The sequence below is a fragment of the Macaca mulatta genome, chromosome 2 (genome assembly GCF_049350105.2).
Source record: "Macaca mulatta isolate MMU2019108-1 chromosome 2, T2T-MMU8v2.0, whole genome shotgun sequence".
Taxonomy (NCBI): domain Eukaryota; kingdom Metazoa; phylum Chordata; class Mammalia; order Primates; family Cercopithecidae; genus Macaca; species Macaca mulatta.
The window spans coordinates 130918083-130945481 of NC_133407.1; the positions used below are offsets into that span (position 1 = coordinate 130918083).

General features: G+C 40.9%; 1 protein-coding gene and 1 pseudogene across 3 annotated transcripts in view; both read right to left on the reverse strand.

Moving 5' to 3' along the window:
- Positions 1-246: 246 nt before the first annotated feature.
- Positions 247-27399, reverse strand: part of SUCLG2 (succinate-CoA ligase GDP-forming subunit beta) — a 277798-nt gene continuing 250645 nt past the window's right edge. The window contains exons 11-12 of one of the 2 annotated variants that reach the window (XM_015130405.3): positions 19835-19955; positions 247-1384 (exon numbers count right to left, since the gene is read on the reverse strand). In XM_015130405.3, coding sequence (XP_014985891.1) covers positions 1269-1384; positions 19835-19955 — 237 coding nt within the window. In that variant the 3' untranslated portion in view covers positions 247-1268. 2 annotated transcript variants of the gene reach the window in all.
- LOC697585 (large ribosomal subunit protein uL11 pseudogene) lies at positions 25990-26623 on the reverse strand (annotated as a pseudogene). Its single transcript, XR_001442958.3, has one exon. The product of XR_001442958.3 is annotated as a large ribosomal subunit protein uL11 pseudogene (transcript).

Below are 27399 nucleotides of genomic sequence, written 5' to 3' on the forward strand. Positions count from 1 at the left end.
AGTTTAAACTGTCAGACATCGGAGACACATTCCTGGGATTCTGGCTTGTGTATAACTTTTACGCATTCAACAATCTCCTAACACAGAAATGAGTATCTGATAAAGTTGAGTGGAGCTGGAATAATCCTGGAATGACCCAAATTATCAAATTTTAGAGACACACCTAAGACACTAAGGCTAGTGTCTTTGTAGAAAAAAAATTATTTGAGGAATAAAATTGACTAAAATGAGAAATACACACAAATGTTTCAGCTTACAAAACATAATTTTATTTAAATTTGTATAGATAAAAATCTACCAAAATTTAAACAAAAACTTTATGCAAATCCTTTCCCACAACAAAATTGGACATCATGGAAAAACCCCACATTCAAATAAGGTTCCCATCTTTCTATCATAAACGGATAGATTCTGGGAGGATGAGGAGTAAGAGATAAACGAGGAGAGAAGATACTGATACCCAACACAATTTGATCTTCAGTGTTGTCTCATCTTGAAATGACTTAATAACAGAGATTTCCATAAGAATCAGGATTCATTTTTGACACAAAAATGGAAGCTTCCACTCCAAAATCACAAATAAGGCTTCTGGTTTTCTTTTTAGAGTGAGGTAAACAGTATATTCAATATTAAGGCAAATGGTAAAAACACATGGATGGTATATTAATGCAGACCTTCCATTATTAAATATATTTTAGAACACTCACAGATTTTTCAAACATATGTTGGAATTAGAAACCTGTAAAATCTGCTGCAGTGTATAATAGCTATTTGCTTGAATGTCTTAGCAGTGCCTTTTTAGTAGCTAATGTGTTCAGTGTAATCTTGTGCCTTTTTAGTAATTAATATATTAAATATAATCGTGTCTGAGTTTTTAAATGGTCTGTTTTTCTTTTGCATTATGTAGGATTAGATGCCCACCAAAATTCTTGTAAATGAAGCAGGACCTGATTTCAAAGTCTGCCTATACACACGATATTTGGCCACACAGACCGCTCCCCAAAGTCTGCAAAACACTGCCTACTGAGCAGCCTTGCAGTGACAGAAAAGTATAAGAACTCAAGACATTATTTTTATAAAGACTAAAATCAGATTTAGGCTGTCTAGACCTCTTATTCCAGAAAACAGAGATTTAAGATTTTTCAGTGATTCTTGCCTTCTCCCCCACCTTTTCTTCCCCAATGAGATAACCATTTCTTTCACAATGATGAATCATCCCTTTTTATGGAAAAAAGGCTTTCTTTCTCCATCGGATCAGGACAAAGACATCACTTCTTGGCCACACTGGCCACAGCCTTCTTGGCTGCATCCTCCAGGTCAACGGCTGAAGTAATGGGGAGTCCGCTGTTGCTGAGTATCTTCTGGGCCTCTTGGACGTTGGTTCCTAGAAGGAGAACAGGGAACAATCACTGAATGAAACTAGAGGTGGCGCCTTATGAAGTTTGCACGAGGATACACAAGACTCACCTGTCTACAGCTTTTCACTAGGAAATGAATTAAATATAGGTTCTGATCAAGGTCGCTGACAGAAAAGATCATGTGATGAAATTTATCTCAAGCTGTGGTCCAGCTAGAAATGAAGATGAAAGCAAGGGCTCGCAAGAGGGAAATGAACATGTTTTACCGATGGAAGCTGAGATGTCTGCTGATAATCGCAGCCATGTGGATCTAATGTGTTTTTGGCCCATACCAGAAGTCACCTGTCTTAAAGCCCTCTCGGACGTCATCATGGGTTTGGGCTATGACCTGATTTGAGAAAGGAAGTTCTGAGAATCTGCCTAGCTGTGCCCACAAATCCATTGCTGTGAAGACTCTGGCAGCATCCAGCATGTCCATTTCTGCCTTCTCCTCACTCTGTAAAATGAAATGGGCTGAGCCCTTCAAAATGGGCAATGCAGCCTCTGATGGCAATCTCTTGACTGTTCCTGGTGGACCTGGAGTATCTTCTGGCCAAGTCATCTCATTCAAAGGTGTGCCTGGGGACTATTTAACATGAGAACTGCTTTTCTGCCCTATTAGAGTGAACAACTCCTTTAGGAGAAATGTAGGAGAAATGTAATAGAATTTAAGTGTCTAATGAAATATCTCACGCTATATCATTTCCTGTCCTTTTATCTAGTTGGCAAGACAGAGCCTATTAATAAACAAAGACCTTGAAATATAGGCCTTGGAGAACTTGCCTTACCACAAAGAGTGTAAATAAAAAGAGGCACTGGGTCAGCACGTTTCGTATAAAGAGACAAATGCTGGGTTAAATAGGAACTGGTGGATTGAAAAGATGATGCAGCACTGATTCTCCCGGGACCCTGGGTCTACCCAAGCAGCAGTGAAGACGAACGCTTGGCACTGCGTCTTCAGCTTAAGGCTCACCTACTCCTGTATTTACAGAGGAAGCTGGTGAAAGGCCTCTCTGGAAAGTGACAGCATAAAATGTGGGAAGTGGCTACCTAAAATCCCCATCGTGGCTCTGCCATGTACTTGTTATGTAGTTTTGGGTAAATCATTTAACTTATTTGAGCCTTAACTTTTGTCTCCATACAGAGCACTATCATCCTCATAATCTTCCCCAGAACTAATATCATTAAGTGTTTATCTATGCCAGGCACAGTGCTAAGTAATTTACACACAGCATATGAAATCTTTACAAAAACTATGAGTAGTCCTATTGTTCCTGTTTTACAGATAAGGCAACTGAGGCACAGAGAAGTTAAATAACTTTTCCATAGTCACTTTTCCATAGTGGCAGAGATGGGACTTGAACTGTTCTCTGTAATTATAAACCCTGCATGTTCTAAAGATATGCTAGTCTGCTTCTCTGCTTGTAAAATGAGGACAGTAGAGCTGATGGTACAGATTGTGATGAGAAGCAAATGAAATAATGAGTGTAAAAGCATTTTTGTAAATGGTGCGGTATCTGTGGCAGGCCTGGCTGGTTCTCCACCACAGACTCCTGCACCTCTTCTGCAGCGGAGTGCTATTGCTGGAAAGCAGCTGCCCAGCCAGAAACTACATTTCCCAGGCCCCCTTGCATCTTGAAGGAGACATGTGACTGAGTTCTGGCCAAAGGAATGTCACATGGCCATGACAATCTCCAAAGGGACTCTTCATACTCTGTTTTCCTCGTGTGCTTTCTGGAGTGTTCCTAGTTGGGGCAGCCCTGGAAGTCACCTTTTTGGTTTTGGTTGTGTTTTGTCTTGTTTTTTGTTTTTGAGACAGGCTCTCGCTCTGTCACCCAAGATGGAGTGCAGTGGTGTGATCTCAGCTCACTGCAGCCTCAACCTCCGGGGTCCAAGTGATCCTCCCACCTCAGCCTCCTAAGTAGCTGAAACTAAAGGCACGCACCACCACGCCCAGCTATTTTTTGTAGAGATGGGGTTTTTCCACATTGCCCAGGCTGGTCCTGAACTCCTAAGCTCAAGCAATCCATCTGCCTTGGCCTCCCAAAGTGCTGGGATGAAAGGCATGAGCCTTGCGCCCAGCCAAGTCACTTTTTGAAGATGGCAATGACTCCTCCAGCCTGGATACTTTAATAACTCTGTGGAGCCAAGCATCCTACCCACTCACCCTCTTAGACCTTATGGGAATGAGAAAGACCTTTCTATAATGTTAAGACTCTGAAATTTCTGCATTCTTCTGTTGTTACAGAAGGAGCTAGCATTATTTTGACTAACATATGACTTTGTAAATGCTGTGGAAGGCAGCTTCTGAAATGGCTTTCAAAGATCAATCACTCCTGCCTCCTGGTAGTCACATCTTTATAGAATCTGTCCCCCTTGAGTATGATCTGGACGCAGAGCCTTGCTTCTAATGGATAAGAACATGGCAAAAGTGATGGAATGTCACTTCTGAGACTAGGTTACAAAAGCCTATAGCTTCAGTCTTGCTCCCTTTCACTCTTTGTTCACTCTGATGAAGCAAACTACCCTGCTCTGAGCTGCCCTCTGGAGAGACTCACCTGGCAAGGAACTGAGGGCAACCTCTGGCCAATGGCTGATGAGAAACTGAGGCTCTGGGTCTAATAGCCAAGGAGGAAGTGCATCCGGCCAACAACCATATGAGTGATCTTGGAAGCAAATTCTTCCTTAGTCAAGCCTTGAGATGTCTACAGCCCGGCTGACACTGTGATTGCAGCATTGTGAGAGACCCTGAGTGAGAGGATCCACCTAAGCCACACCCAGATTCCTGACCACAGAAACTGTGAGATAATCACTGTTCTTTTTGTTAAGCTGCTAAATTTTGGGGTAATTTGTTAAGCACTGATAGATAAGTAATGCAGATGTAAAAATTTATTATTTCATTAATACAACCTGTGTGCACTTTGATTCATTTGACTGTGGCAGGTGTTAGATACCAGGCTAAGGAATTTAGACATTAATCAATAAGCACGGCTTTCATGGAGTAATGACAGAGTGTGAAGCAAAAGCCCTGATGGACACAGGAGCAAATCAGTCTTTGGACCAGAAGGTAAATGACAGTTACATGTGTAAATTTTGTTTTAGACAGAGTCTTGCTCTGTCACCCAGGCTGGAGTGCAGTGGCGTGATCTCGGCTCACTGCAACCTTCAACTCCCTGGTTCAAGCAATTCTCCTGCCTCAGCCTCCTGAGTAGCTGAAATTAGAGGCAGTGGCCACCTCTCCCAGCCAATTTTTGTATTTTTAGTAGAGATAGGGTCTCACCATGTTGGCCAGGCTGATCTTAAACTCCTGACCTCAAGTGATCTACCCACCTCAGCCTCCCAAAGTCTGGGATTAGAGGCATGAGCCACCATGCCCCATGTGTAAATTTCTATCTCCTCCTGCAGAGACATGGACTAGGCTCTTCTCCCTCTTCCTTTCTTTTTTTGAGCACCTTCCAATCTCAAGACAGGTCCAAGACCTCCAGATAGGTGCAGGAGTGGTGCTCCTGATGTCTTCCTCCATCTCAGATCCTGCTCTTTCTGGAGACTAGTTTTTATCACGGTTCCCGCCTATTCAGGGAACGTCTTATTCAGTTTTACCTGAGTTCCTTTGCATGTTTATGGATGAAATGAGCTCTTGATCTTTTAACTTTTTGAGATAACTTTAATGAGTTCTGCTTCCTTGCAACCAAGTAATCTAAATAATTCAGTTCCTTAATTAATATCCTCTTTAGCACCAAACTTAGCACCAGTATTCACAAGGGAAAAGAAATGATTTGGAAATTCATGAGCACCCAGATGTGCTGGGCCACTGCCCTTGCTGGGCTCTCCACCCTGAGCTCTGTTGGGCTGATACCTCTCTCTGCTGAGCTGACACCATTCATTCACGAGGCATCTGTTAAATGGCATTTCTTTGGGGATGTCTTTCTTATCACCACCTCCCCATGCCCCAACTAAAGCAGGGGCTGGTACAATGAACTTCCAGAGTACCTGGTATTTCTAAAATCTTCCCATGGATGAAGACTTATTGGGATGGCTCACTGATGTTTCCCTCGTCCCCTCCAAACATCCACTTTCCTTTGTCAGCGTTGCTCACCAGATACCTCCCAATATCTGTTAGCTAGCAGTACGTGCTGACCGATGGGGTAACTCCAGATGGGTTCCCACACACAGTGTGCTTGACGAGGAGTGGGTGGGTGCTTTTTGACAGATCTCCTTGCTGTCCTAACAACTCTTTCCTAAAGGGTTGAAATAGATACCCCAAACTGCTCAAGGTGCAATCAGGAGGGATTTTTTGGGGGGTCCTCTCAGGATTCCCCAGGGGTTTTGGGAGTGGCTCCTTTCGCTAGGAAGGGCCCAGGAAGAGCTGGCTGTGCTCACTGCCCTAAGTGAGGACTCCAAGCTGTTACCACTCCTCCCAACCTGTAGCAGCTCCAGGTGCCCCAGACAAGTGAGGCCTTGCTCGAGGCTAACACTGGTGGACAGGGCCAGGGGAAGAAAGGGGAGGGAGCAGCTCCCCAGAAAACCAGAGCCCTTCTCTCCTCCCAGCTGCTCCTGCAGTGCTGCGTGAAAATGCCTAATTGCTTCATAATTCTAGGATCCACAAAAATGAATTTTAATTACACTTGCAGTTACGCTTTAATTACAGCCTTAATTATTAAGCATATACTAGGCATGCTCAGAACTAAGCAGTTTTTGAAGGGATTCTCATGTTCAAATACAAAGCTCATCTGTGATGAGAAATGGGTCATATGCAGAGCCATTGTGACCAGGCAGAAACTTGTTACAGAAGGGGAAGGGAGTAGAGAGAGACAGAGAGGAGAAAGAGAGAGAGAGAGAGAGAGACAAATGAAGAGAGAGACAAGAGACAGAGGCATGGGGAATAGTCCAAAAAGGAACAGACATATGAAAATAAAGAGACAGGTAGAGAGTAAGAGAAAGTAAAGGAAAAAAGTGAGTTTGCCACGTGCCTTACACACCAGCCTGTACCCTGATGCTGGCACACGTCTTTGCAGCATTCAACCTGGTTTCTTCTTGAAGGCATGGCTCTACTGCCCACTGACCCTGCCCCGGTAGTTAATAACCAGCTGCTTCCTCCTTCCTGTTGAGGGAACAACTGGAAGGGGAGATGGGGACACTCAGAGAAGAGCGGTTAAAAGGAAACCAGCTGGGCATGGTGGCCTGTAGTCCCAGTTACTCAGGAGGCTGAGGTCAGAGGATCGTTTGAGCCCAGGAGGTCGAGGCTGCAGTGAGCTGTGACTGCACCACTGCACTCCAGCCTGGGCAACAGAGTGAGACCCTGTCTCTATTTTCAAAATAAATAAATAAATAAATAAATATAAATGAAATACAATAAAATAAAAATAAAACAGCAGACAGTGGAACCAGGTCATTGAAAAAGAAAAGGAAGAAAAGAATTAGAGGAAGGCTTGGAAATGATCACAAGTTTGTGCGTTCCTTTTTTTGTAAAATGATATTATTTGAGTATTTAAGGTTAGTTTCTTAATTCACCAAGTGTCTGACATCTATTCCCCAACCCTCTCTCTGCCTTTACTTCTAAATAGAAATTATCATAGCTGCTTTAAACTCTGACATGGAATTAAGTGTTCTAAAGAGAGTGTTTATGCCTGTGCACAGAATTACAAAGGAAATTGATCTCCTTCCCACATTTAAATGGTGCTACTGCCATGTTCTAATATTTATTAAATGCTGCATTGCTTTTTAATGAGCCTTCAGGACAACACTTTTAATAACCACCTGTACAGATAACTGATCAACTCATGCTGCTGGAACCTCAGGCACTTCTTAATATCTGCTTGTTGAGAGCCATTCAGTTAAATGGTTATCTACTCACTGCAGCCCTTAAAAATGGAAAATCAAAGGGGAATGAATTTAAAATGGAATCTTGCTCTACTACTAGGGGATATTATAAATAATAATTATTAAAATGTTAAAAACTCGTGACCTCCTCAGCATGTTACCAGTGACTTTCTGCCACTGGGTGGAGTAAGAGAGCTGTAAACAAAGATGCAAGGTTAATTTATCAAAATTTCTTCTTTGCTTTTATTACACACAAGAGAAAATAAAGGTAGTGGGCACATGGCACAGGATTTTGTTGGCAAGGTGCAAAGGCCTCCTGCCTTTTATCATAAGGCTGTGAAATCATTTTCCAGTCTGGAAATACGTAAAAACAGTAATTTAAAAATTATTATTTTAATAGGAATTCAGTTTTTTAAAAAAGAATACAGCACTTAGCACTCACGGAGTACACATTAGGTGCAACAAATGTTTGTTGGATACATGAATTAAGAGGTTCACAAGTATCTTAAAACTTAATCCTCAGAGCAACCCTACAGTCGACACCATTTTAATCCCCATTTTACAGGGGAGGCAACTAAAACACTGGGAGGCTTAGGAACTGGCCTGACATCCCCAGCAAGTCAGAGGCTGAGCCAGGACTTGAACCCAGGTTCATCTGAGTGCAAAGCCACATAAACACGCAGCTGGCCTTTAAGTGCTAGAAGGAATTCTAGGCATCCTTTTGGATAAGTCTCTTATTTTCACTAGAGGAAAATGAGGCCCCGAGATGTCAGACAAATTGCTTGGATCAAACAACCAGTTAACCCTGACAGGTCTGATTCTTGGTCTAGTGCTCCGAGTCAGGGCTGGCAAGTTCTAGCTTTTGGGCAAAAGCCAGCCAGTTGCCTCTTTTTGTATCACCTGCAAGTTAAGAATAGGGTTTACATTTTTAAATAGCTGGGAGGGAAAAAATCACAGGAACATTTTATGATACATGAAAATTACATGAAATTCAAATTCCAGCATCCATAAATAACTTTTTCGTGGAACACAGCCAAACTGATTTGCTTAGAGATCATCAGTGGCTGCTTGTGCTTTGCAATGGGAGGGGTCAGTCACTGTGGTGCAGACAGTATGGCCTCAAAAGCCTGAAGTATTTCAGCCCCTCTGCTGGAAATAACTGAGTCTTTTCCCCCCACTGGGAGAGGGGAATTCAGTGGAAATAAGCCAAATTCTCTAAAGCAGCAAATTCCTCCTCAAATGTCCACTGCTCCTGTACCCTTGCTCTTCCTCCCTTAGTCTCCTTTCAAGTGGCAATCAGATAGAGGAGGTCCATTTTCTTGGTGACCTATAAATTTAGATAACTTCTCATGTCTCTTTTGCCTTGTTATTTTGTGTCAGAAACAGAATAATTCATTGAGAATCAGAGGGAAAACTTCTGCTATGTCAGCAGCTCTTACTTGTTTGAGATGATATGTGCCAAATACCTAGCACCATGCTTGGCAGCCAACATCATTAGCCATCCATGTGGCCTCAGTCGAGATACCGACAAGGGTTTAGATGATAATAAGGATAGATAACATTTACTGAGCCAAGGACTATTGCAAATTATTTAAAAACTCATCGGCTCCTTACAACCTTAGAGAGTTGCCCTATTTTTATTCCCATTTTGCAGAGGAAGAAGCTGAGATTTTAAACCCGGTTCTGTTCCCAAGTAGCTGAACAACCTGGGGAAGTTATTGCAGCTTTGAGGCTTTATATTTCTCCTTGAATGAGTATCTTAACTAAATGCTTCGCACCCCTAACATTTTATGAAGATTAAAGATGACATAAGATATTCTGTGTGGCTGTGTTGTACCCACACCTAATTTCCTCGATGATTTCTTCTCGCACAGTAAGAAGAAATCAACACTTGGGGTGGGAATGTGATAGTTATTCGGACCATCACAGAAGGAGCCCCCAGCTCCAGTAGCAGGAAGCCAATGGCTAGGTTCTTTTCTACACAGTTTCAAAGAATGGTGTGTATGTGCTATGATCATGCAAGCAAGGCTTAGGATCAAGTTTAACATATTCACTGAGAGCTTATGCTAGTTGCTTATGCTTTCAATTATGTTAACCCTTAAAAAAAGCAACATAGATACTTAACCAAAGTGAAAAGAGCCTTAATATTAAACTAGAATGGAATGAACCCTCTGGCAAGCAAGAACACCTTACACTTCTATGCTTACCCGCCATCATCTGCTAAGGATAAGACAATTCTTTTAAAGAAGGGCTGTTTTATACACCCAGACATCTGCATGTGAATTTACCTTTCATGCTTCCCTTGAATCTTCCTGCTAGCTTTCAAGGCATGCATACTCTAATTTATGGATGATTTAAGAAATTTTCAAAGGTAATTTTAACAGTGTGAGACTTTTGTCGAAAATGCTGACTGTGGTACACCATTACTGCCTGAGACGGAATCACCCTCATCACTGCGTCACTGAGTGTGATCCTGTCCTTATGTGGGGAAATGACTGAGTGGACCTCATTGCTAATATTTTCCTTGGGAGGAAGTCAGATTCTAAGAGCTTAATATTGCCTGCCAAATTCTTACTTGACTCTCATGAGACATTTCAGAGCTTAGGGGAGAGGGAGATTTAGACACAGACAACATGAAGATTTTCCAGAATTTTAGGTCTTGCTCCTGGCCTCTTCTCTACACCAGGAATCTGCAAGCTATAGCTCATGGGCCAAATCCGTTCCACTATCTGTTTTCAGTAAAAAAAGATATACTGTGGCACAGCCATGTCCATTCCTCTACCTATCGTCTATTGCTGTTTCTACACTAGAATGGCAGAGCTGAGTAATCACAATAGGGAATATACAATCACAAAGCCTAAAATCCTGCTCTTTACAGAAAAAGTTTGCAGACCTTTGCTCTATACAATCCAAATTTCTGGCCTTGTGCTAAAGGGCCAGGTGAAGACAAGAATCATCTTCATCTGGTGTTTCCAAGCTTGCAGTCCCTACTTCCGACTCTTGATATAGTGGTGGGAAGCTATACTTCTAGGAGAGAAAAAGCCCACCTATGGTCTCTTTGAATCGACAATGGTAAATATTGGCTCGAATCTCCACTCCCTCCACCCCTTCCCACATGTATGGTTGGAAAGATCATAGAACTCTTTTTCCACTGAGCTGGGATATAGCCTCAGAATCTTTCTTGGCACAGCACTGCTCAGGCAGCCACTGCCAATAAAGAGAAGGTGGCATGAGATGAAAGCTGTCTTCCCTCATCTAAAACATTTCTCATGAAGTCTTTCCCCGTAGGTAGTTCTGCCTCAGGACAGCCTCAAGGTGGCGCTCTCTGGAAGAGTCTTAGCGGGACACACTAAGCCTCTACAAGATGCTACAGACTGAATCACCTGTATGTCTCCTCCTGATATCTATGTGCTCGCTCACTCTTTTTGATGGCTCATCAAATATGACTTTCAAGTGGAAATTGAGGAAGGAAGAAATGAACTGACTACTCACTCAGAAGATACCCGAGACCACACAGTGGTGTCCTGATACCATAAGGCAGCACTCAGGATATGCCAGTCCTGGTACCTGCCCAGTTTTAAAACCTCTCCTTATAAAAATGGCCACACCCACAGCTGCTGCTCAGGGAAGCAACTTCAGGCTCTTGTTCCTGAAGGGATGACCACTGCCTAGAGTGGGGCAGCCACCCGACCAAAGGCAGCCCACTCCTGGGGCAGATAAGACGGATGATGTGCATTGGGGGATGTTTCCTTCGATGCAGAGGGACAGTCATTAGTGTAAGCCCTCCTGTTCTTTTTGCCTATCACTGGCTCCATCTGGGATTGGTGATGGTGTAGGGAGCTGACTGAATACTCGAATGGAGAAAGTTGGCATGGATAGACCCGCCCCTTCCTCTGGCCTTCCTTTTAGGGATATGCCACTCAGAGTGAGTCCAGGTCATCCTCTGCTCCTTAGGTTCCATCCTGGGGTGGAAGGTACACTAATGTCCAGTGGTGCCTGTGACTGGGTTTACAAAGCTGCCTAATTCTGGGGCTCAGAGTAAGGAGCTCACTGTTGGTCACACAATAAGGTGCATCCTCCAACTACTTTTTCCTTTGGTGATGAAGGTACTATTTTTGTTTCCTCAGTCTACTTTATTTCTCACTGGGATCAGAACCCAGGTGGAAAAGGGTCTGTTGGGCCCCTTCAAAGACCCTAACCCCATGGCTTGGTTGGATGAGCTGTGGACAATGGGAGTGGTGACTATTAGATAAGCTAATTAGATTGGCTACCTATGGGATCTGGACTGTTAGGGAACACCGTGGGATCAAGATGGCCTTCCTGAGAGGCCAGAAGGTCTCAGAGGCACCAAGAAAAAACACAAAGGAGTGAGAAAGTCAGTTCTGTGGACCATACTCTGAGAACCACTACAGTAAAAGCAGTAGCAGACACTTTAATATGATAACTATCCAAAAGTCTTATACACTTCATCAACAAACTCAGATTACTATACTCAAGGAGCCCCACTGAGTCATCATTTACTGTATTAATCTGTTCTCACGCTGCTAATAAAGACATACCCAACAATGGGTAATTTATAAAGGAAAGGGGTTTAATTGACTCACAGTTACACATGGCTGGGAGGCCTCACAATAATGGTGGAAAAGTAAGGGACGTCTTACATGGTGGCAGGCAAGAGAGAGCATGTGTAGGGTAATTCCCCTTTGTAAAACTATCAGATCTTGTGAGGCTTATCCACTATCACAAGAACAGCACGGGAAAAACCCACCCCCATGATTCAATTATCTCCCACAGGGTCCCGCCCACAACACGTGGGGATTATTACAATTCAAAATGAGATGTGGGTGGGGACACAGAGTCAAGCCATATCATTTACAGTATCAATCTTGGAACAGCTCAGTTTTCCCAAGCTCTGTGTTAGAGCCATAATTCCCTGGAGACCTTCTCAAGAAAAAGTCCAAGGATATTTTGACCCTGCTGGTATACCCCCATCCTTTGACATTAAGACTCCCAAACAGCTGTCGCCTGTGTTGTTCTCCGTGCTTGCCTCTCTTTTTGTATCTCTTTCTTCTTCCACTCTCTGCCACTCTCCTTTCTCTCTCCTTCCCTGAGACTGTCTGCCTCACATGCTTAGATCTGCACAATACGGACTTGATAGAAATAATAATCACAAAGGAAAAATGAAAATAGCACACACTCCAGTCAGCAAAGCCTAATATGAACATTAAAACATACCAATGAATTACATCTTCTTAGAAGTGTAAATGCAGCATAATTGATCCCAATAAAAGTCATAAAAGGAAAATAACTGACAAAGCTACAATGAAAAAAAGTTGATCAAGGAGTTGATGAGTGCATCAGTATTGGTGTATTTCTGATTAAAATGTTGATGTCAGACTGTTTTCAGGGTCAAAGTGATCAGAGACCCTCAGATTTTAAGAGTCTACTCTTCTCCTGTTCTTAAAGGGGGACAGGTCTCTATTAGCAAATTATATTATTGTTTGTCACTGGAAATAACTAGAAATGAATGCACACTATGATTGACCCATTCTTTCTGGTGATCCTTTCTGTGCCTGAGTTGTCACAACGGCCCACAATGTGTTAGTTATTCATACATTTCTAGAAAGGCTAGTTACCCTGCCTTAAACTTTTCCCAAAAGATTTAAAGGAGTGCATCTTTTATTTTCATACTCTGCTTAGTATTCCAGAAGAATTAAATAATTTTTATAATACCTAGATGATATTCATGCTGAAATATGCAAAATACCACATTCAAAGATTATTTTTCTTAATAGTCTCTGCTGATTGCACCAGAGGTCTGCCTGAGACACTAAGAAGCAGCTTTGACATTTCTAAATTTGTTAGATGTTCAGATTTGCATCTTTTAAGTAAATGTACTTCCAAGGTTTATGCCTGTGGTTTTTTAATTAGTTAATTAGTATATTAGTAAATACCATGTGCAGGTCAATGAGCTTTAGGCATTAAAGAGGATCAAGAGAGATGTAAAAAAATATGTCAGTTACTAGATGGCTGGGAAAATAAAATGGAAAAAATTAACAATATAAGATGATATCTATAAAACGGTAACAAGTGTTACCTGCTAATAGGAACTGCTTCTATCTTAGTAGAAGTAGCCATCAGGGGATCCCAGACAGCCACCAGACTCGTTTGCTGAATCTTCAGAAATATTGATAACTTCACAATGTCCACTGGATCATGAAGGAATTGAATGTGATAGCTCGGGATGAGATCAAAGAGGGCACTGTCTCCCAAATTTATGTAAAGAAAAATACACATAGTGACCTTTCTCAGCCACTACCCTCTTTCCACTATTATAGCTCCTCTCTTATTATAAGAACCTGGGATCTTTATCAAGAGAGAAAAAGGAAGAGAGCTTTGGACATTTCTGGAGTCCTAGCTGGTGTCCTTTTCTTCTTCTTGTGGAAATTGGCATCATGTGATAAACGTCCTCGGATAGGTACAGGCTCTCACACTCAACGTGAAACTACCAGGGATACTCACTAATATTCATATGTGTGATTTCTGCGAATGCAGGAGCCCCATAGCAAGACAAGACCTATCCCAACATTGTATTGGCCATGCATAATAAACAAAGGGAAGATGAAGCATTCTGTTATAACTGTACTCTTGGCACTTATCATAGGTGAAACAATGCAGAAATTTGGAGAAGGTATTATCCATAAAGGGAACTAAATGCAAATCAAGGCAATGCTTTTTAGACTAAGGAAATACAGACTCCTGATAATGTTTCCATTAAAGTCTGTGTCTAGAGTAGCTTTGCTCACTTTCATTGGCACTACCCACTTTTATGCTTATTCAACATGGACTATTATAGTTATAGTAGATTTAGAGATGTGAGTTAGCAAAGTAGTATAAAAGGAGAATTTTCAAGTTGAGTCTGGAGGATAGGTAAGATTTGAATCAATGCAAAGGAAGAAGGAAGGAGTGAGTAGAGGATCAAAAGTCAGTCATCAAGTAAGTCATCATGCATACCTGAGAGTTGGTACTGGGGTCATAACAGTGGTAAAAACTGCAGCCCAGCACCTGGGTAGATCAGAAGGCTGTCCTGGAGAGAGTAATGGTTTTATAGCAATATGTTATGGCTAAAAGAAGAGAGTGGGAAAACTGAGTAGGTACCGAGTTAACGACATTAGGTAGAACCAAAAACCCAAGCAGAATTGCCACAGATATAAAGTGATATGGATGCAAGAGCAGAGAGGAAAGGAGATGAGAGAACAAGGGGAATCTAAGGAATTTAAATTTGTGAACCAGGAGAATGATGGCATAGTTGATGGACTTGGGAACGTCAGAAAGGGAACTCAATAAGAGCGTGGGAGAGGATCAGAGACGAAGCTGCAACACTGGATAGAATGCATGTAGGGAAAGACGTGTGAATACAGGGGACCATCCAAGGAGAGATGTGACAGACAAAAGGAGAAGTTACGCTCCTTTTAAAGGCCCTTCATAAACCACATGCAGAACTGGCTGCACAGGAAACTGCTTTTCTGCAGGGACAGCTCAGTGAAAATGAAAAACAACCAAAACAAAAATATCTTGTCACAAATAGTGGTTCTCAGTACTTCCAGTGGAGAAAAAGTTGCCAATGACAGGGACCTTTGGGAAATGTCTTTTATCTTCCATCTAAATTTTTCACTTGCTTTCCTCTACGTCAAAACATAAATTCTTATTCTCCCACAATTTTCTCTACGTTTAGTTGTAGTTTATCCAACCTTAGAGTATGATTTGGTTCCTTCTGTTGTTTCTAAATAGAGCAAGTCTTCATTGTCTGCAAGGACAAAGAAAGATAAAGTGGTACAAACAGATGGGAACATTTTGGACACTTTTAGTGGTAGTTTCTATTTGACCTGACATTACACTATACTCTGTTTTGATGGATGAATTTCTCAAGGTTCTTTATTCGTATCAATATTAAAATTGGCTCAGACTCCCAGAACACACACCATTGTCTAGCTAGGGAGAGTGAGGTAAAAAGGGTCTTCGTCATCCCAGTAGCTATTACAAAGCCAAGTGACACTAAAAATGAGACGTGATGGAAAAATGTTACCAGAGACTGAATTACAATGGTAAATAATTTCTATTGCTAATATTTATTAAGTGCTTTCTAAGTTTCAGGCATGCTGCCACATGTTTACAACAGTCTGAAGAACTGTGAGATTTTCAGTGACCCAGATAGCAGACATTTCAAAACCCAATGGCACATTTTGTTACTAGTATCTATTTCCTGTGAATACAGTAAGTGGCCTTCTTGTTTGTTCTGTGACCATTCAGAAGATCCAGGATCCTTGCCATAAGTCTCTCTAACATGTAGCCCACAGTTTAAAGATTCTGTTGCCCTCCCACAATGTATTAAAAATATCCTGATGAGAAAAGTCTTAATCAATCAAATCAGGCTTGATGTAGTAGGATTTTGTGGACAAAACTTTGTTCTCAGCTGTATAATAATTACAAGCTGTTTTACCAGTGGATCAGGAAAGGATTATTCTCCTCTTTGAAAATGGTAACTTTATAATTACATGTATTTACTTGCCTTATCAGAATAGAACTCACCAACTGAGACAGAGGATTATTTTTATTCAAAAGACTCTTGGGTGAAATGAACAGCTACATATTTGGGGGAAATTCAGCCTTTGCAACCAATTGTTTCTGGTATGAATAAAGAACAAATTACCTGAAATGAGGTTTTCTTTTTTTCCTTTTTGAAATGTATACAAAACTTGGCACAAAAATTACCTAGACAGTTAACTTGGCCCAACCCATGAAACTGTTGAGAAATGTGCATTTATTGACAGCTCTATACAGTCAGTGTACAAAGCGTTTTGGCCAACCAAACACAGTATACAAAATGTTTTCAGTGGTTTTATAGTTCTTTATCAGAATCCACCAACATCATATAATAATTTTTTTAAGAATTCATTTTTCTTTATTACTGTCCCATTTAAATCTGGAGGAAACTTCTATGTCTCAGATATTTCTGAAGAGAAATTTGCTTGTTTCTCAGGTGTGCATTATGATTCCAAGTTGAGCTCTTAATATACTAATAATAAACCTCCAGATAATTTGTAGACTGGATCCCGTTTCTCTTAGCCAAATCTTCTCAATTTTATTTTCCACCCAATACCAAAAGGTTTGTTTCAGCAACATAAACATTTTGTCTTTCTTTTGCCAAATATCTTTAAAAACAATTATCCCACCCCCTTCATTCTTACCAATCTCTCTAACATTCCCTAAACTCTCTCTAAAGTTGTTGTGACTATAAACACATTCTGTGTCTTTCGCTTTCTTGACTAGGCACTGTACCTCCTCTGGGTGGACACTTTCTTATCCTGGATTCTGAAATACAGACAAATTGGAGCCACAAATAGAAGAGTACAAATCGTGTCCTTTTCAGCATGGACTCGGTATGCTAAGAAGGTCACAGTTTGCACTCCTATTTGCTACAGGATGGTATGTGATCCTTTGGTCTGCTGGAGGAGAGAAAGAAACCTATGGGTATTAAAGAGTTCAGACGCAGTCACAGAGTTTTCAGCTGTGTCCCATATGCTTGGTGGCTATTCATTCTTCAAGTCTTCAGTTATGCTAGGTTCTAAGACAAAGAAATGAGAGCAGTGATAATGCCTTTACCTCCTATCAAAAAGGCAGCCTCGGTAGATTGACTCTGGGCTGAGTAGCTTTGAAAACATTTTTATTCGGCGTATTAGAGCCCAAGGTTTGCCGCTAACACCCAGAATACGTGGAGAACAGGGGCCCCTGGCTGAGTGGTGGAATTAATTGTTCTAGGCAGGGTGAATGCAGATCCGAGCCAGGGTCCCGTTCTGTGTCTGATGATGTCCCCTGGCCTCTTTGCACTTTTCTGGATTTAGGCATTCTCTCCAGTGCTTGTTTCCAACGTATGCTCTGTACAGAGTTAATATTCCATCTTCTGTTCTTTATTCAAGCCCTGTCCCCTTGCAAGGTAAGACGGACCTGTTTCCCACCTCCACCCCCAGCCTCTCCGAGGTCATTCTCATGCTGCTGTCATTGGAGACATGGCTCTTGGAGGAGGGTCTGATGTTTTTGTCAGTGCATGCCCCTGCTCTTCTGTATGTTTGATTCTCATTGTCCTTTCTCTTCCTACTCTCCAGGTCTCTATTTTCTGCATGTCCTGTTCATCACTTTGCTCTCTGTCTCACCAGTGCCCACTTACCTCTGCATCTCCTTCCTCCTTCACTGTCCCCTGTGGACGTGTCCGTACTGGGACCAGTTTCACTTCACAGTGACATATTTCACCTCTCCTGCCTCATCACTCACATCCTCTCCCCATTTTCCCTGCAGATCCCCCTTCCTCCTGGTGTTCAGTTCATCATCATCAACTTAAACCAAGTAAGACACTGAGGGAAGCCCACGCTGCCATCAAGCCTCAAATCTGCTCCATTGTCTAAAAAACACTTCTTAATGCTTAAACTTTACCACACGTAAACATTAGACAAAGGCTCACAGGACCTGATCAAAGTATTAGTTAGGCTAGCTTTCTTAGATCTAATATATTAATTTCCAGGTAAATAATCTACTATATTTGGCCCTTTGGGTTTTCATTTTACCCCTAGGATAACGTGAGTAATTGAATTTATCCCATGTTAGACATCAACTGCCTCACCTTAGAGAAAACGTCCTAACACACTTTAGACGGGGTTGCGGGGAGCTCCTTAAGGTAAAAACCGCTTTCATAGTAATAGTGGTAGTAATAACAACAATAAGAGAATACTATGTTGACATTTGTACTGATAGGTCAAAAGTAATGGTAGGCAAAACTGCTGGCATGTTATCATGGAATCAAGGCAGTGGCACCATACTTTGCTAGTAATCATTGTACTTTTTTTTGAGATGGGGTCTTGCTAAGTTGCCCAGGCTGGAGTATAGTGGCATGATCATAGCTCACTGCAGCCTTGAACTCCTGGGCTCAAGCAATCCTCCTGCCTCAGTTTCCTCATTGGCTGGGACTAGAGGCATGCACCACTACCCCGACTGATCATAGTACTTTTTACTACCACACACTCACAGTACAGAAAAAAAAAATTATTTCACTAAACCTCAACCCTTGAGTACACATCTTTTTGATTCTCTTTGTGACCAAATGATAAACACACATAAAGCACTTCTGCAGCATCCTGAACTGTTGTGAGGAAAAGTGTTTGTGCAATCGTCTGGGTATCAAGCTAAACTGCTGGCTTTTCCATGAAATGCTGTAATTCCATGAAATTTCTTGGAATAAAGACTGACACACTATAGTTGCTCTGAGTTGGTTAGTTGGCAGACATTTTCTTAAACATGAGTGAAGTGAGTCTGTCCCATCAAGGAAAACAACTTAACTGTCTTGTGGTTGATAAAATTTGCACTATAAAGTGAAATTCAAATTCTAGACAATGTGCACCTGCCCTGTGAACTTAACAGCTTCCTAATAAAAAGCTTTTCTGATATGATGGGGGTAATATTAATGCATGTGATTTTTTTTTTTTGATATTGTACATTGAAATGAGACAACCTTTGGAAGATCTGCATAATCACAAATTTCTGGATAATCAATGAATGATTTTGAACCATACATGGATAAAACTCACTTAATGTGTAAGACAGATCAATGGCTTTTAATGGAATATGAAAAATTCATCGAGATAGTTTCAGATTTCACATGGACACTAATTTTCAATAAACTATAAGCTATAGACTTTTAGTGTAATACCAAAGAATATTCAAAACTATATGAAAAGAGCATTAAAAACTCCCCCTGGCTGGGTGTGGTGGCTTAAGCCTATAATCCCAACATTTTGGGAGGCTGAGGCAGGAGGATCACTTGAAGCCAGGAGTTCAAGACCAGCCTGGGCAACAAACAAACAAACAAACACACAGACAGACAAAACTACTCTGTTTTTTTTTTTTTTTTTAAATATGTATGTCTCTGAGGCCAGATTTTCTTCATATACTTCAACCAAAACATGTTATAACATTTTATGTAGATACAGATAATCTAGATGTGAAAAGGATTTACAAACCTGTAAAACAATATCATTATTCTTACTAAAACTTTTTAAAAACAGTTATTTTCACAAAATATGTAATACATACTGATATATAAAAATACTATAAAAATATACAATTTATTTTTTAAGAATTATTTTTTAAATTCCAAGAAATTTCAGTTATTAAATTTATTTATCAATTAAATCAAGTAAATATTGACAACTATAAGCCAAAAAACCAAAGTTTTTTGGGATCCTTAATTATGACGAATAATTCTCAGAGAAACATTTCTCAGAGTGTTTTTCCCCAAACACTAATCTCACAAAATGATTCATAAATAAAAGGGCTTTCACTCTGAAGTAAGTTTGGGATATCTGGAGAATCGTAACACTTGCCATACTTGGAGAGCTACAACCCACATTAGTTTGTTAGAGGCCCAGGGAAATCCTGCTGTATTGAGTTTGTTTCATATTATACAATCCAGTGTTTCCTTCTATTAGGAAGTCTGTGAATCCAGAACATGCTGGTCACCTGATCTTGGAGAGAGGGTACTGGCACAGTGGAAATCTACCATGACTCACCTTCAAGCCGGACCACCAGGGGCACCTTGAGTTCTAGCTCCCGGCAGGCTTTGGTGATCCCATTGGCAATGATGGCACAGTTGACGATACCACCAAAAATATTGACAAGGATGGCTTCAACCTGAAATCAAAAATAAAAAGTTACCCATCAAAATGCGGATCGCCAACAGTCTCAAAAACAACTGGCTAAATAATAGAGACCATTAAGATAAGACTCCTTGTTTTTTGTTTTTGTTTTAAACAGAGCACAAAATACAAAAAAGACTGATAACATGTTAAGCAAGCTCATATTAGTAATGAATTAATAAATATCACAACATAACATTACCAAATTTTCCCATCAATCACTCTTTTGAACTCAAAATGAATTTAATCATCATTCATTTGTCTATTATACAATGTCTTCTTTTTTTTTGAAAATATTGTCTATTCTTTTTATAAGTAGTATCATTTAAAATTTCTTGCACTTAGGCTTTTTTCTTCCTGATTTACAATTACATTTTTATATGTCATGGTGCCTCACACAATATTTCAAAATTAGAAACCATTTATTGTTTTGTATTAAAAGGTAAAAAAGATTCAAATGTTTTCATGCTTCCTTAAAACCTCTTTGATATGCTAGAAGTTATGTTCTCAAAAATCAGAGATAGTTTAATTATCTTAGACAGTAACCTTTTTGATTAAGAAAAAGACTCTTGAAATAAGGAGATGCAAGCTTATAGCATAAGTAACAATGTAAGGAAAGTCAAGCTACTGACTGGAGCTTCTCAGAAATGTAAATGTAAACCCGTCATGTTAACTTGCTTGTACATATTCCATATTCAAAGGCATGTGGGCCAAAAAAAAAAAAAAAAATCAACAAACAAACTCTACTTGTCCTGACTTGATAAATAGGCATCAGAAAATCCTGTATAATTAACATGAAGAACGAGATAATGAAGAGAATTCATTACCTAGATTAATTGATAACACCCACAGAAAAATGGCTATTCATCAAGCTGGAGGCATCAAAATTCCAACAATAGAGTCACAATTAAATTATGCCACACTAATTGTAAAGCATATATATATGTGCTGCATAAAAATCCCATTATTTCAGTGTGTTAAATTACCTACACTAAACATATGAGAAGAGAATATCTTACATTTGTATAGCATTTAACTGTTTAGAAAGTGGATTACACAAATCCTTATTTTTATAGTGAGCCTTTCCAGAACCCTATTCATAAGGTACGGTGAAGGTTGACTCTCTAGCTGAGAAAGCCATCGGGTACATTCAGGGAATATTGTCCCAAGGTCACACAGCTGTCATGTGGCTGTGGCCAGGCCCAAAGTCAGCCCCCTAGATTGCCTACTGATTTGTTCATTGATGTCAGTTGCTAGGGCTGGGACCTTGGGCAACTTACAGAACCTCTCTTGAACATTTCCTCATCTGTATCACAGGAATAAAAAGAGGACCTAGCCCACAGGATGCTGAAAGGCCTAAATGAGATAATACATGTGAAATGTTTACCACATGGCTTTAAATGTACTTAATGGATATTTACACATGCATTTATTCAGCAAGCAGTGATGAAAGTGGGCAGGTTACCTAGAGAGCAAGTAAGAAAACCTTTTTCAGTAGACTGCAGCTCATGCTGAATTTAAATATAATGGAAATACAAACTTATTGAAGTTCAACAAAAAGGTAATGTCTTAAGAATCAAAGAAATGAACAATATTTTTCAAACCAATTAGAGATTGGGGCTACTCCCAAAAAAGAAATCTCCCATTACCATTCACAGCAGGCCGACTGGTAAGCAGAAGCTTGCTTTCTAATGACAGCTATTAAATGCTGTTAGTATTGAGACTTGGTACAGCAGCAGTTTCCAAATAACTGTGGGATGGAGAGGAACTTGCCAGAACAATAGAAGAAAAACATTCAGGAGCAAGAATGACTCCACGGGGTCCGTGATAGAAACTCAGGACCTGCTGAGGCTCAGTAAGGTTTGTGCAGAGGAACTTGGCATTCTAGTAAAACACACATTGGCACCTGCATGCCTCTGCCATGTTCCGGCCTGCACGTTCCTTAAGGACAAGTTCGGATGTCAACTTCTCAGGGAATTCTCATGAAATTAGAATCACTGACTCTGTTTAACCCATCTAAAGCTTTATGATCATTTTATAGATTATAGTTCACATGATACTCTTATGTGAATTCACCTAAACAGGCAGGAGTGAGGGATAGGAGTGAAAAGGACAGAAGGGGCTTGAGACCCTGTGATTCAACTCTACTTAGTGGGTGAGTCCCTGGAGTAAATGTCAAACAGGAGCTGTGAATCAGTGTTGCCTCAATTGGCATCAGTTCCCATAAGTCTCTCATGTATCAGTATCTCGTGTTTAATTAAGAGTCCGACGTTAAAAATAGACACTCTTCATACAACCACTTGTGCCTAAAATTCAACTACTTTAGTTGGTGCTGAACTCCAGGAAAAGCCTTCTTTTCTAACTGCAGAGGAATAAATGGCTTTGTTAGACTTACTGAGAAATGAATAGCTGTTGTTCTCCAATGTACTTGATTCTCCTCTTACCTTCCTCTCCCCAACCCCAAGATGCAACTCCTGTGTTTGGATCATCTTTGTGCTTCTCTAAGACAAAGATTATGTATTTTTCCATTTTTTAATGATCAGTAACCAGCACAGTCCATGACATGGCATAATCATGTACGAATAATGGTTTAACAATGAATGAATTAATTTCAACAGACACCTGATGAACATCTCCTTTGTACCAGGTACAGAATTAAGTTCTTGGGATATGGAGAAGGATAAAATATCATCACTGTCCTCAGGGAAGAATTCAAAGACTAGTTTGAGAGCCAGACCAATTAACTGGCAATGACAATACAGGGTCTACAGATGGTCTCACATAGCCAAGACCAGCGCAGAGGCAGTGATGCAGGCTGCTGATATGACAGAGGATTTTTGGAAGAGGTGACGGTCTGGTAGACAAGAAGAAAAAAAAGAGCAGGATCTGAGATAAAGGGAGCAGCCAGGATAAAGGCAGATATGTCACCCAACTTAGTTTATTGAGGAACTAATGGTTGAATGGTGAAGTAACTTAAGATAATACAGGTGAGGCCGAGATTGTCAGGTGCCAGAGGCCAGGGATGGGAACTTGGATCCTCTTATTTCTTCCTTTTTATTTTATTTATTTGTTTTTTGAGACACATTTTCACTGTGTTGCCCAGGCTGGAGTGCAGTGGTGCAGTCTTGAGTCATTGCAACCTCCGCCTCCCGGGTTCTCATACCTCAGCCTCCCAAGTAGCTGGGACTACAGGCCCCTGCCACCACACCTGGCTAGTTTTTGTATTATTAGTAGAGACGTGGTTTTGACATGTTGGCCAGCTGTCTTGAACTCCTGACCTCTACTGATCCTCCTGCCTTGGCCTCCCAAAGTGTTGGGATTATAGGTGTGAGCCGCCAGGCCTAGCCTCTTCCTTCTTTAGAACTGGGTGGAGGCAAGTCTTGAAAGTAGCCTCCTTGAAAGGCAGAAGAGAAGTTATAGGAGGGGAACAGAAGGACAGAGGAGATTGAGTGCATGAGAGACAATGAGAAATACAGAACAACCATGAGAGAGCATGGGGGTGAGAGAAAGAGAGAGAGAGAGAGAGAAAGAGAGTGAGAAAGAGAATGAGTGAACAAGAAGTAGTAAGAGAAGCCATGAGAGAATGCAAAAGAATAAGAGAGAGAGAGAAAATGCAAAAGGGAGAGTGAGAAGTCATGAGGAAGATAGAGGAGCAGAAAGAGTATGACCAATACTAACAAAGTAATTGAGATTTCTACAAGAAGAGCAACAAGACCTAGAAATACGCAGGCTGCTTAGCTCAGGGAAATGGGATTGTTTAGGACACACGATATACCACAGCACCCTAAGAGGGAAGTCACCACCCTGGGTGGTGAGAAGATGCTACTCAACCAGAGATTATGCTATTCTCGCCTTCTCTCCTACTGTAAAGTAATTTGCTGCAGTCATGCACTTTAATGGAAATCTGATTTAAGGTTTAACTCTGGGCCAATTTCTATAATTAACTACTGTAATGTGCAATCTCAAACTGGGAATGAAATTAAGATAGTTTAAAAATGAAAGCCTCGTGACATCATTATTATTATTTAGCATTTATAAAGCATGTCAAATTGTCAATGTGTGCCTCACATGTTCATTCATTTTACAACTACTAACTGCTGTTCCATGACGTTATCAACAGTAACTTTTAATTATCTTCCCCCAGCCCCCTGGCAAAGAGAATTTTTTTTTTTTTTAAGAATTCAGTGTTAGGTCTATTTAAGTACCCAGAGACTCTCCCGGAAGATCCCAAGTGCTTTTGGGAACCGAGGCTTTTTCTAATTCTCGGGTGACAATTATGAGGGTTGCTATTTACTGTTTCACAAAAGTAAAGATCATCTAATGAGGAAGCTGAAGTGCCAGATACAGGGCCCAGGTCCCCAGATCCCAGACAGCTGATCCCAAGGCAAGTTTGCGCTGGCAGCTGTGCAGGTGGTCGGGCAGTCCACGTGCAAGTTTTTCAAATGTCTGTGGGTGTTTTGCTTTGCAAAACACACTCTAGCTGCAGATTTTAGTCCACAATTAAAAGTAAAAACCAAACTTTGAAAAAAGAACAGCTACAGCCCTTGCTATTTATCAAGCTTCTGTCAACATCATCCCCACTGCCCAAATAAACAAACCAACAAAAATCAATACTAAACCTCTTCTTTGGAACATGGATCCTTTTGATTATCTGATGAACATTAGGGATTCCCCAGTCAGGTGAATTCACAAACACAACATTTTGGGGGGATAATAGTAGTTAAATCCCATGGCTACCCTGCTCCTACAGGATATGGCCTCCAAGACCTCCAATGGCAAGTGGTAACCCACAGCACATGGATTCAGGATAGGGCTATGAGTTTCAGATAATGGCAAGTGTTAGTGCACACCATATGTATTCAGGAGAGGATTGTGAGTTTCAGAGGAATTGTGAATTTTTCGCAGCTGTCTAAATGTGTACTTTTCTAGGCAAAGTGTCCATGGTCCTTAAGAGTTGATATATGAATAGCAATCACAAATACAACCATAATTAATGTTACTAAAGCATTTAGCAGGTTGTATTCAGTATTCTAATTATTGTATGTGTACTAACACATTTAACACATGAGTATCACAGGAGGTGGGTACAATCATCCCCAGATTGAGGTGAAGATCTGGGAGAATCAAGGGGTCACAGCTTTCTCTACTGTCAAATATCCTTCTGAGCCAGCAAACCTAGAGAAGCCCTATAATGAGTGCTGGCTTAGTCTCTTCATGTTCATTACCACAGCCAACTCTGCCATACACTTGTGAGACAGGTATCACCTACCTCCCTTTCGCAGAAGAGAACACCAAGACTCAGAGGGGTAAAAACAACTTGTGTCAAATTATGCAGCCTGTACGTTGTCAGTCTAACAAATTTAGCTTTTTCTTCAACATGATAATGACTCCCCTTAATGAAATAAAAATATTGCAAGATTGCTCAATAAAAAGAATTATTAATTTAATATATATATTCTTCAGGGCCTACTATGGGCCCTGTGCTTGTAGTCAGTAGCTAAGCCAGCAAGAAAGATTTTAAAATTCGGCAAAAAGGTTCTATATATCTAAAACTGCAAACCATGATAATAGTTATGAAGGGGAGGAAAATGCTAGGTCCTATGTGAGTAGTGGGACAAGACCCATATTACACTAGGTGGTGAGGGAGGGCCTCTCATAGGCAGAGACATTTAAGCTAGAGTCTGAAGGGCAGTCCAGAAGATGGCAAGTAGATCAAGATTAAGAGAGGGAGAAAAGTATCTTAAGACAACAGAATGCTATGTATAAAGGTGGAGGGACAGAAAAGAGTGTGGTGCATTTGAGAACCTGAACAGAATATGGAGTGTCAGGTTCCTGGGGCCTGAGAAGTAGAGTGATGGAAACGAGATGGGCCCCCTCGCAAATCATGCAGAGCCTCATAGGGCAAATGCCATGACAGAGTTTGAGAAGTCTTTGGTTTTAAGACACCTACATAGACTGTAGTAAGGTCAGGCAGGAAATTAACATTTATTGAGCATCTACAATGAATTTACAATAAGCTTATATATGTATTTTTTTTTTTGTCAAATGATCCTTTATTGAAATATTTTCCTTTGTGCTTAACTGGCTGGGCATTCCACAGCACCACTGTTGATGTCATCTATGATGTCATGGGGGTGGCGGCCATCAACATTACAGCCTACAGACTGGGCAGTGCCCAGGATCTCTTTAATGGTTCCAGAGAGTTCTCTGGCTAAGGATCGGTGCCGCATCTGTCGAGCAATGTTGACGATCTCATCAAAAGTGATATTCCCACTGTGTTTAATGTTTTTCTGTTTCTTTCTGTCTCTTGGTGGTTCCTTGAGGGCTTTGATGATCAGGGCAGAGGCAGAAGGCACCACCTCAATCTGGGCCTGTCTGTTCTGAATGGTCAGTTTCACTGTAATCCTCAGGCCCTTCCAGTCACCCGTTGCCTTGGCAATGTCATCACCAACCTTTTTTGGAGACAGACGCAGGGGGCCGATCTTGGGGGCCAGCGCAGAAGTGGCACCGACTTCACCTCTGGTGCACCTCAGGTATAGGACTTTGATCTCGTTGGGGTCGAACTTCGGCGGCATGGTGGAGGCGGCTGGTGTCGGATGAACCCGGATTCGGGACGACCGAAGAAAGTTGCACCTTCGCCCCCTCCGAGCCGAAAGCCGAGAGCTATATATGTATTTTTAACCTCCATTTTATAGATAAACTGAGGCTCAGAAAATTTAGGGTCTCCTAGTTATTAAGCAGTTATAGTTCAAACCAATGTCTGTTTCACTACAGCACATGCAGGGCAGTCAGGAACAGCTGGGTAATGATAGGGGAGCCACTGACATCCACCAGAGGCTGACAACGTTTCTCTTTTAAGAGCTCTATCAGTACAGATTTTAGGTTTTGTGAGCCAGTCTCTGTCACAGCTACTTACCCTTGTTGCAGCATGAAAGCAATCATAGACAAACAATATGTAAGTGAATGAGCATGGTCGTATTCCAATAAAACTTTATTTACAAAAACAAGTGGTGGGTCAGATTTGGCCCACAGATCATAGTTTGCCAACCTGACATAGATGTGACTTGGTTCATTTCCCCTCAAATTCACCGCAAGTATTCCATCACCCCTCCTTCTTTGTGTCATTTGATGTATCTTTGATAACACTTTTCAGACATTACGTTGTCTCTCTTTGTTGTGTTATTTTCTTGCCATCACTGATAACACTAAGGTACCCAGGAAGTAGTGGTGGCCAATTACATAAAGGAGTCCAACCAACTTTAATAACATTCCTTTAAAACAAAACCTGTTACCTTAACAAGTTCATAGAAGGAAAGCCTCTGTTTTGTTCTTTTTTCCTCCCTGACATTGACTGGAAGTGAACAAATAGAAAACTTTCACAGTAAGTCAGCCACTTGGCAATGGTTATTGCAAATAGTTAAGTACTGCATTGTATTTAG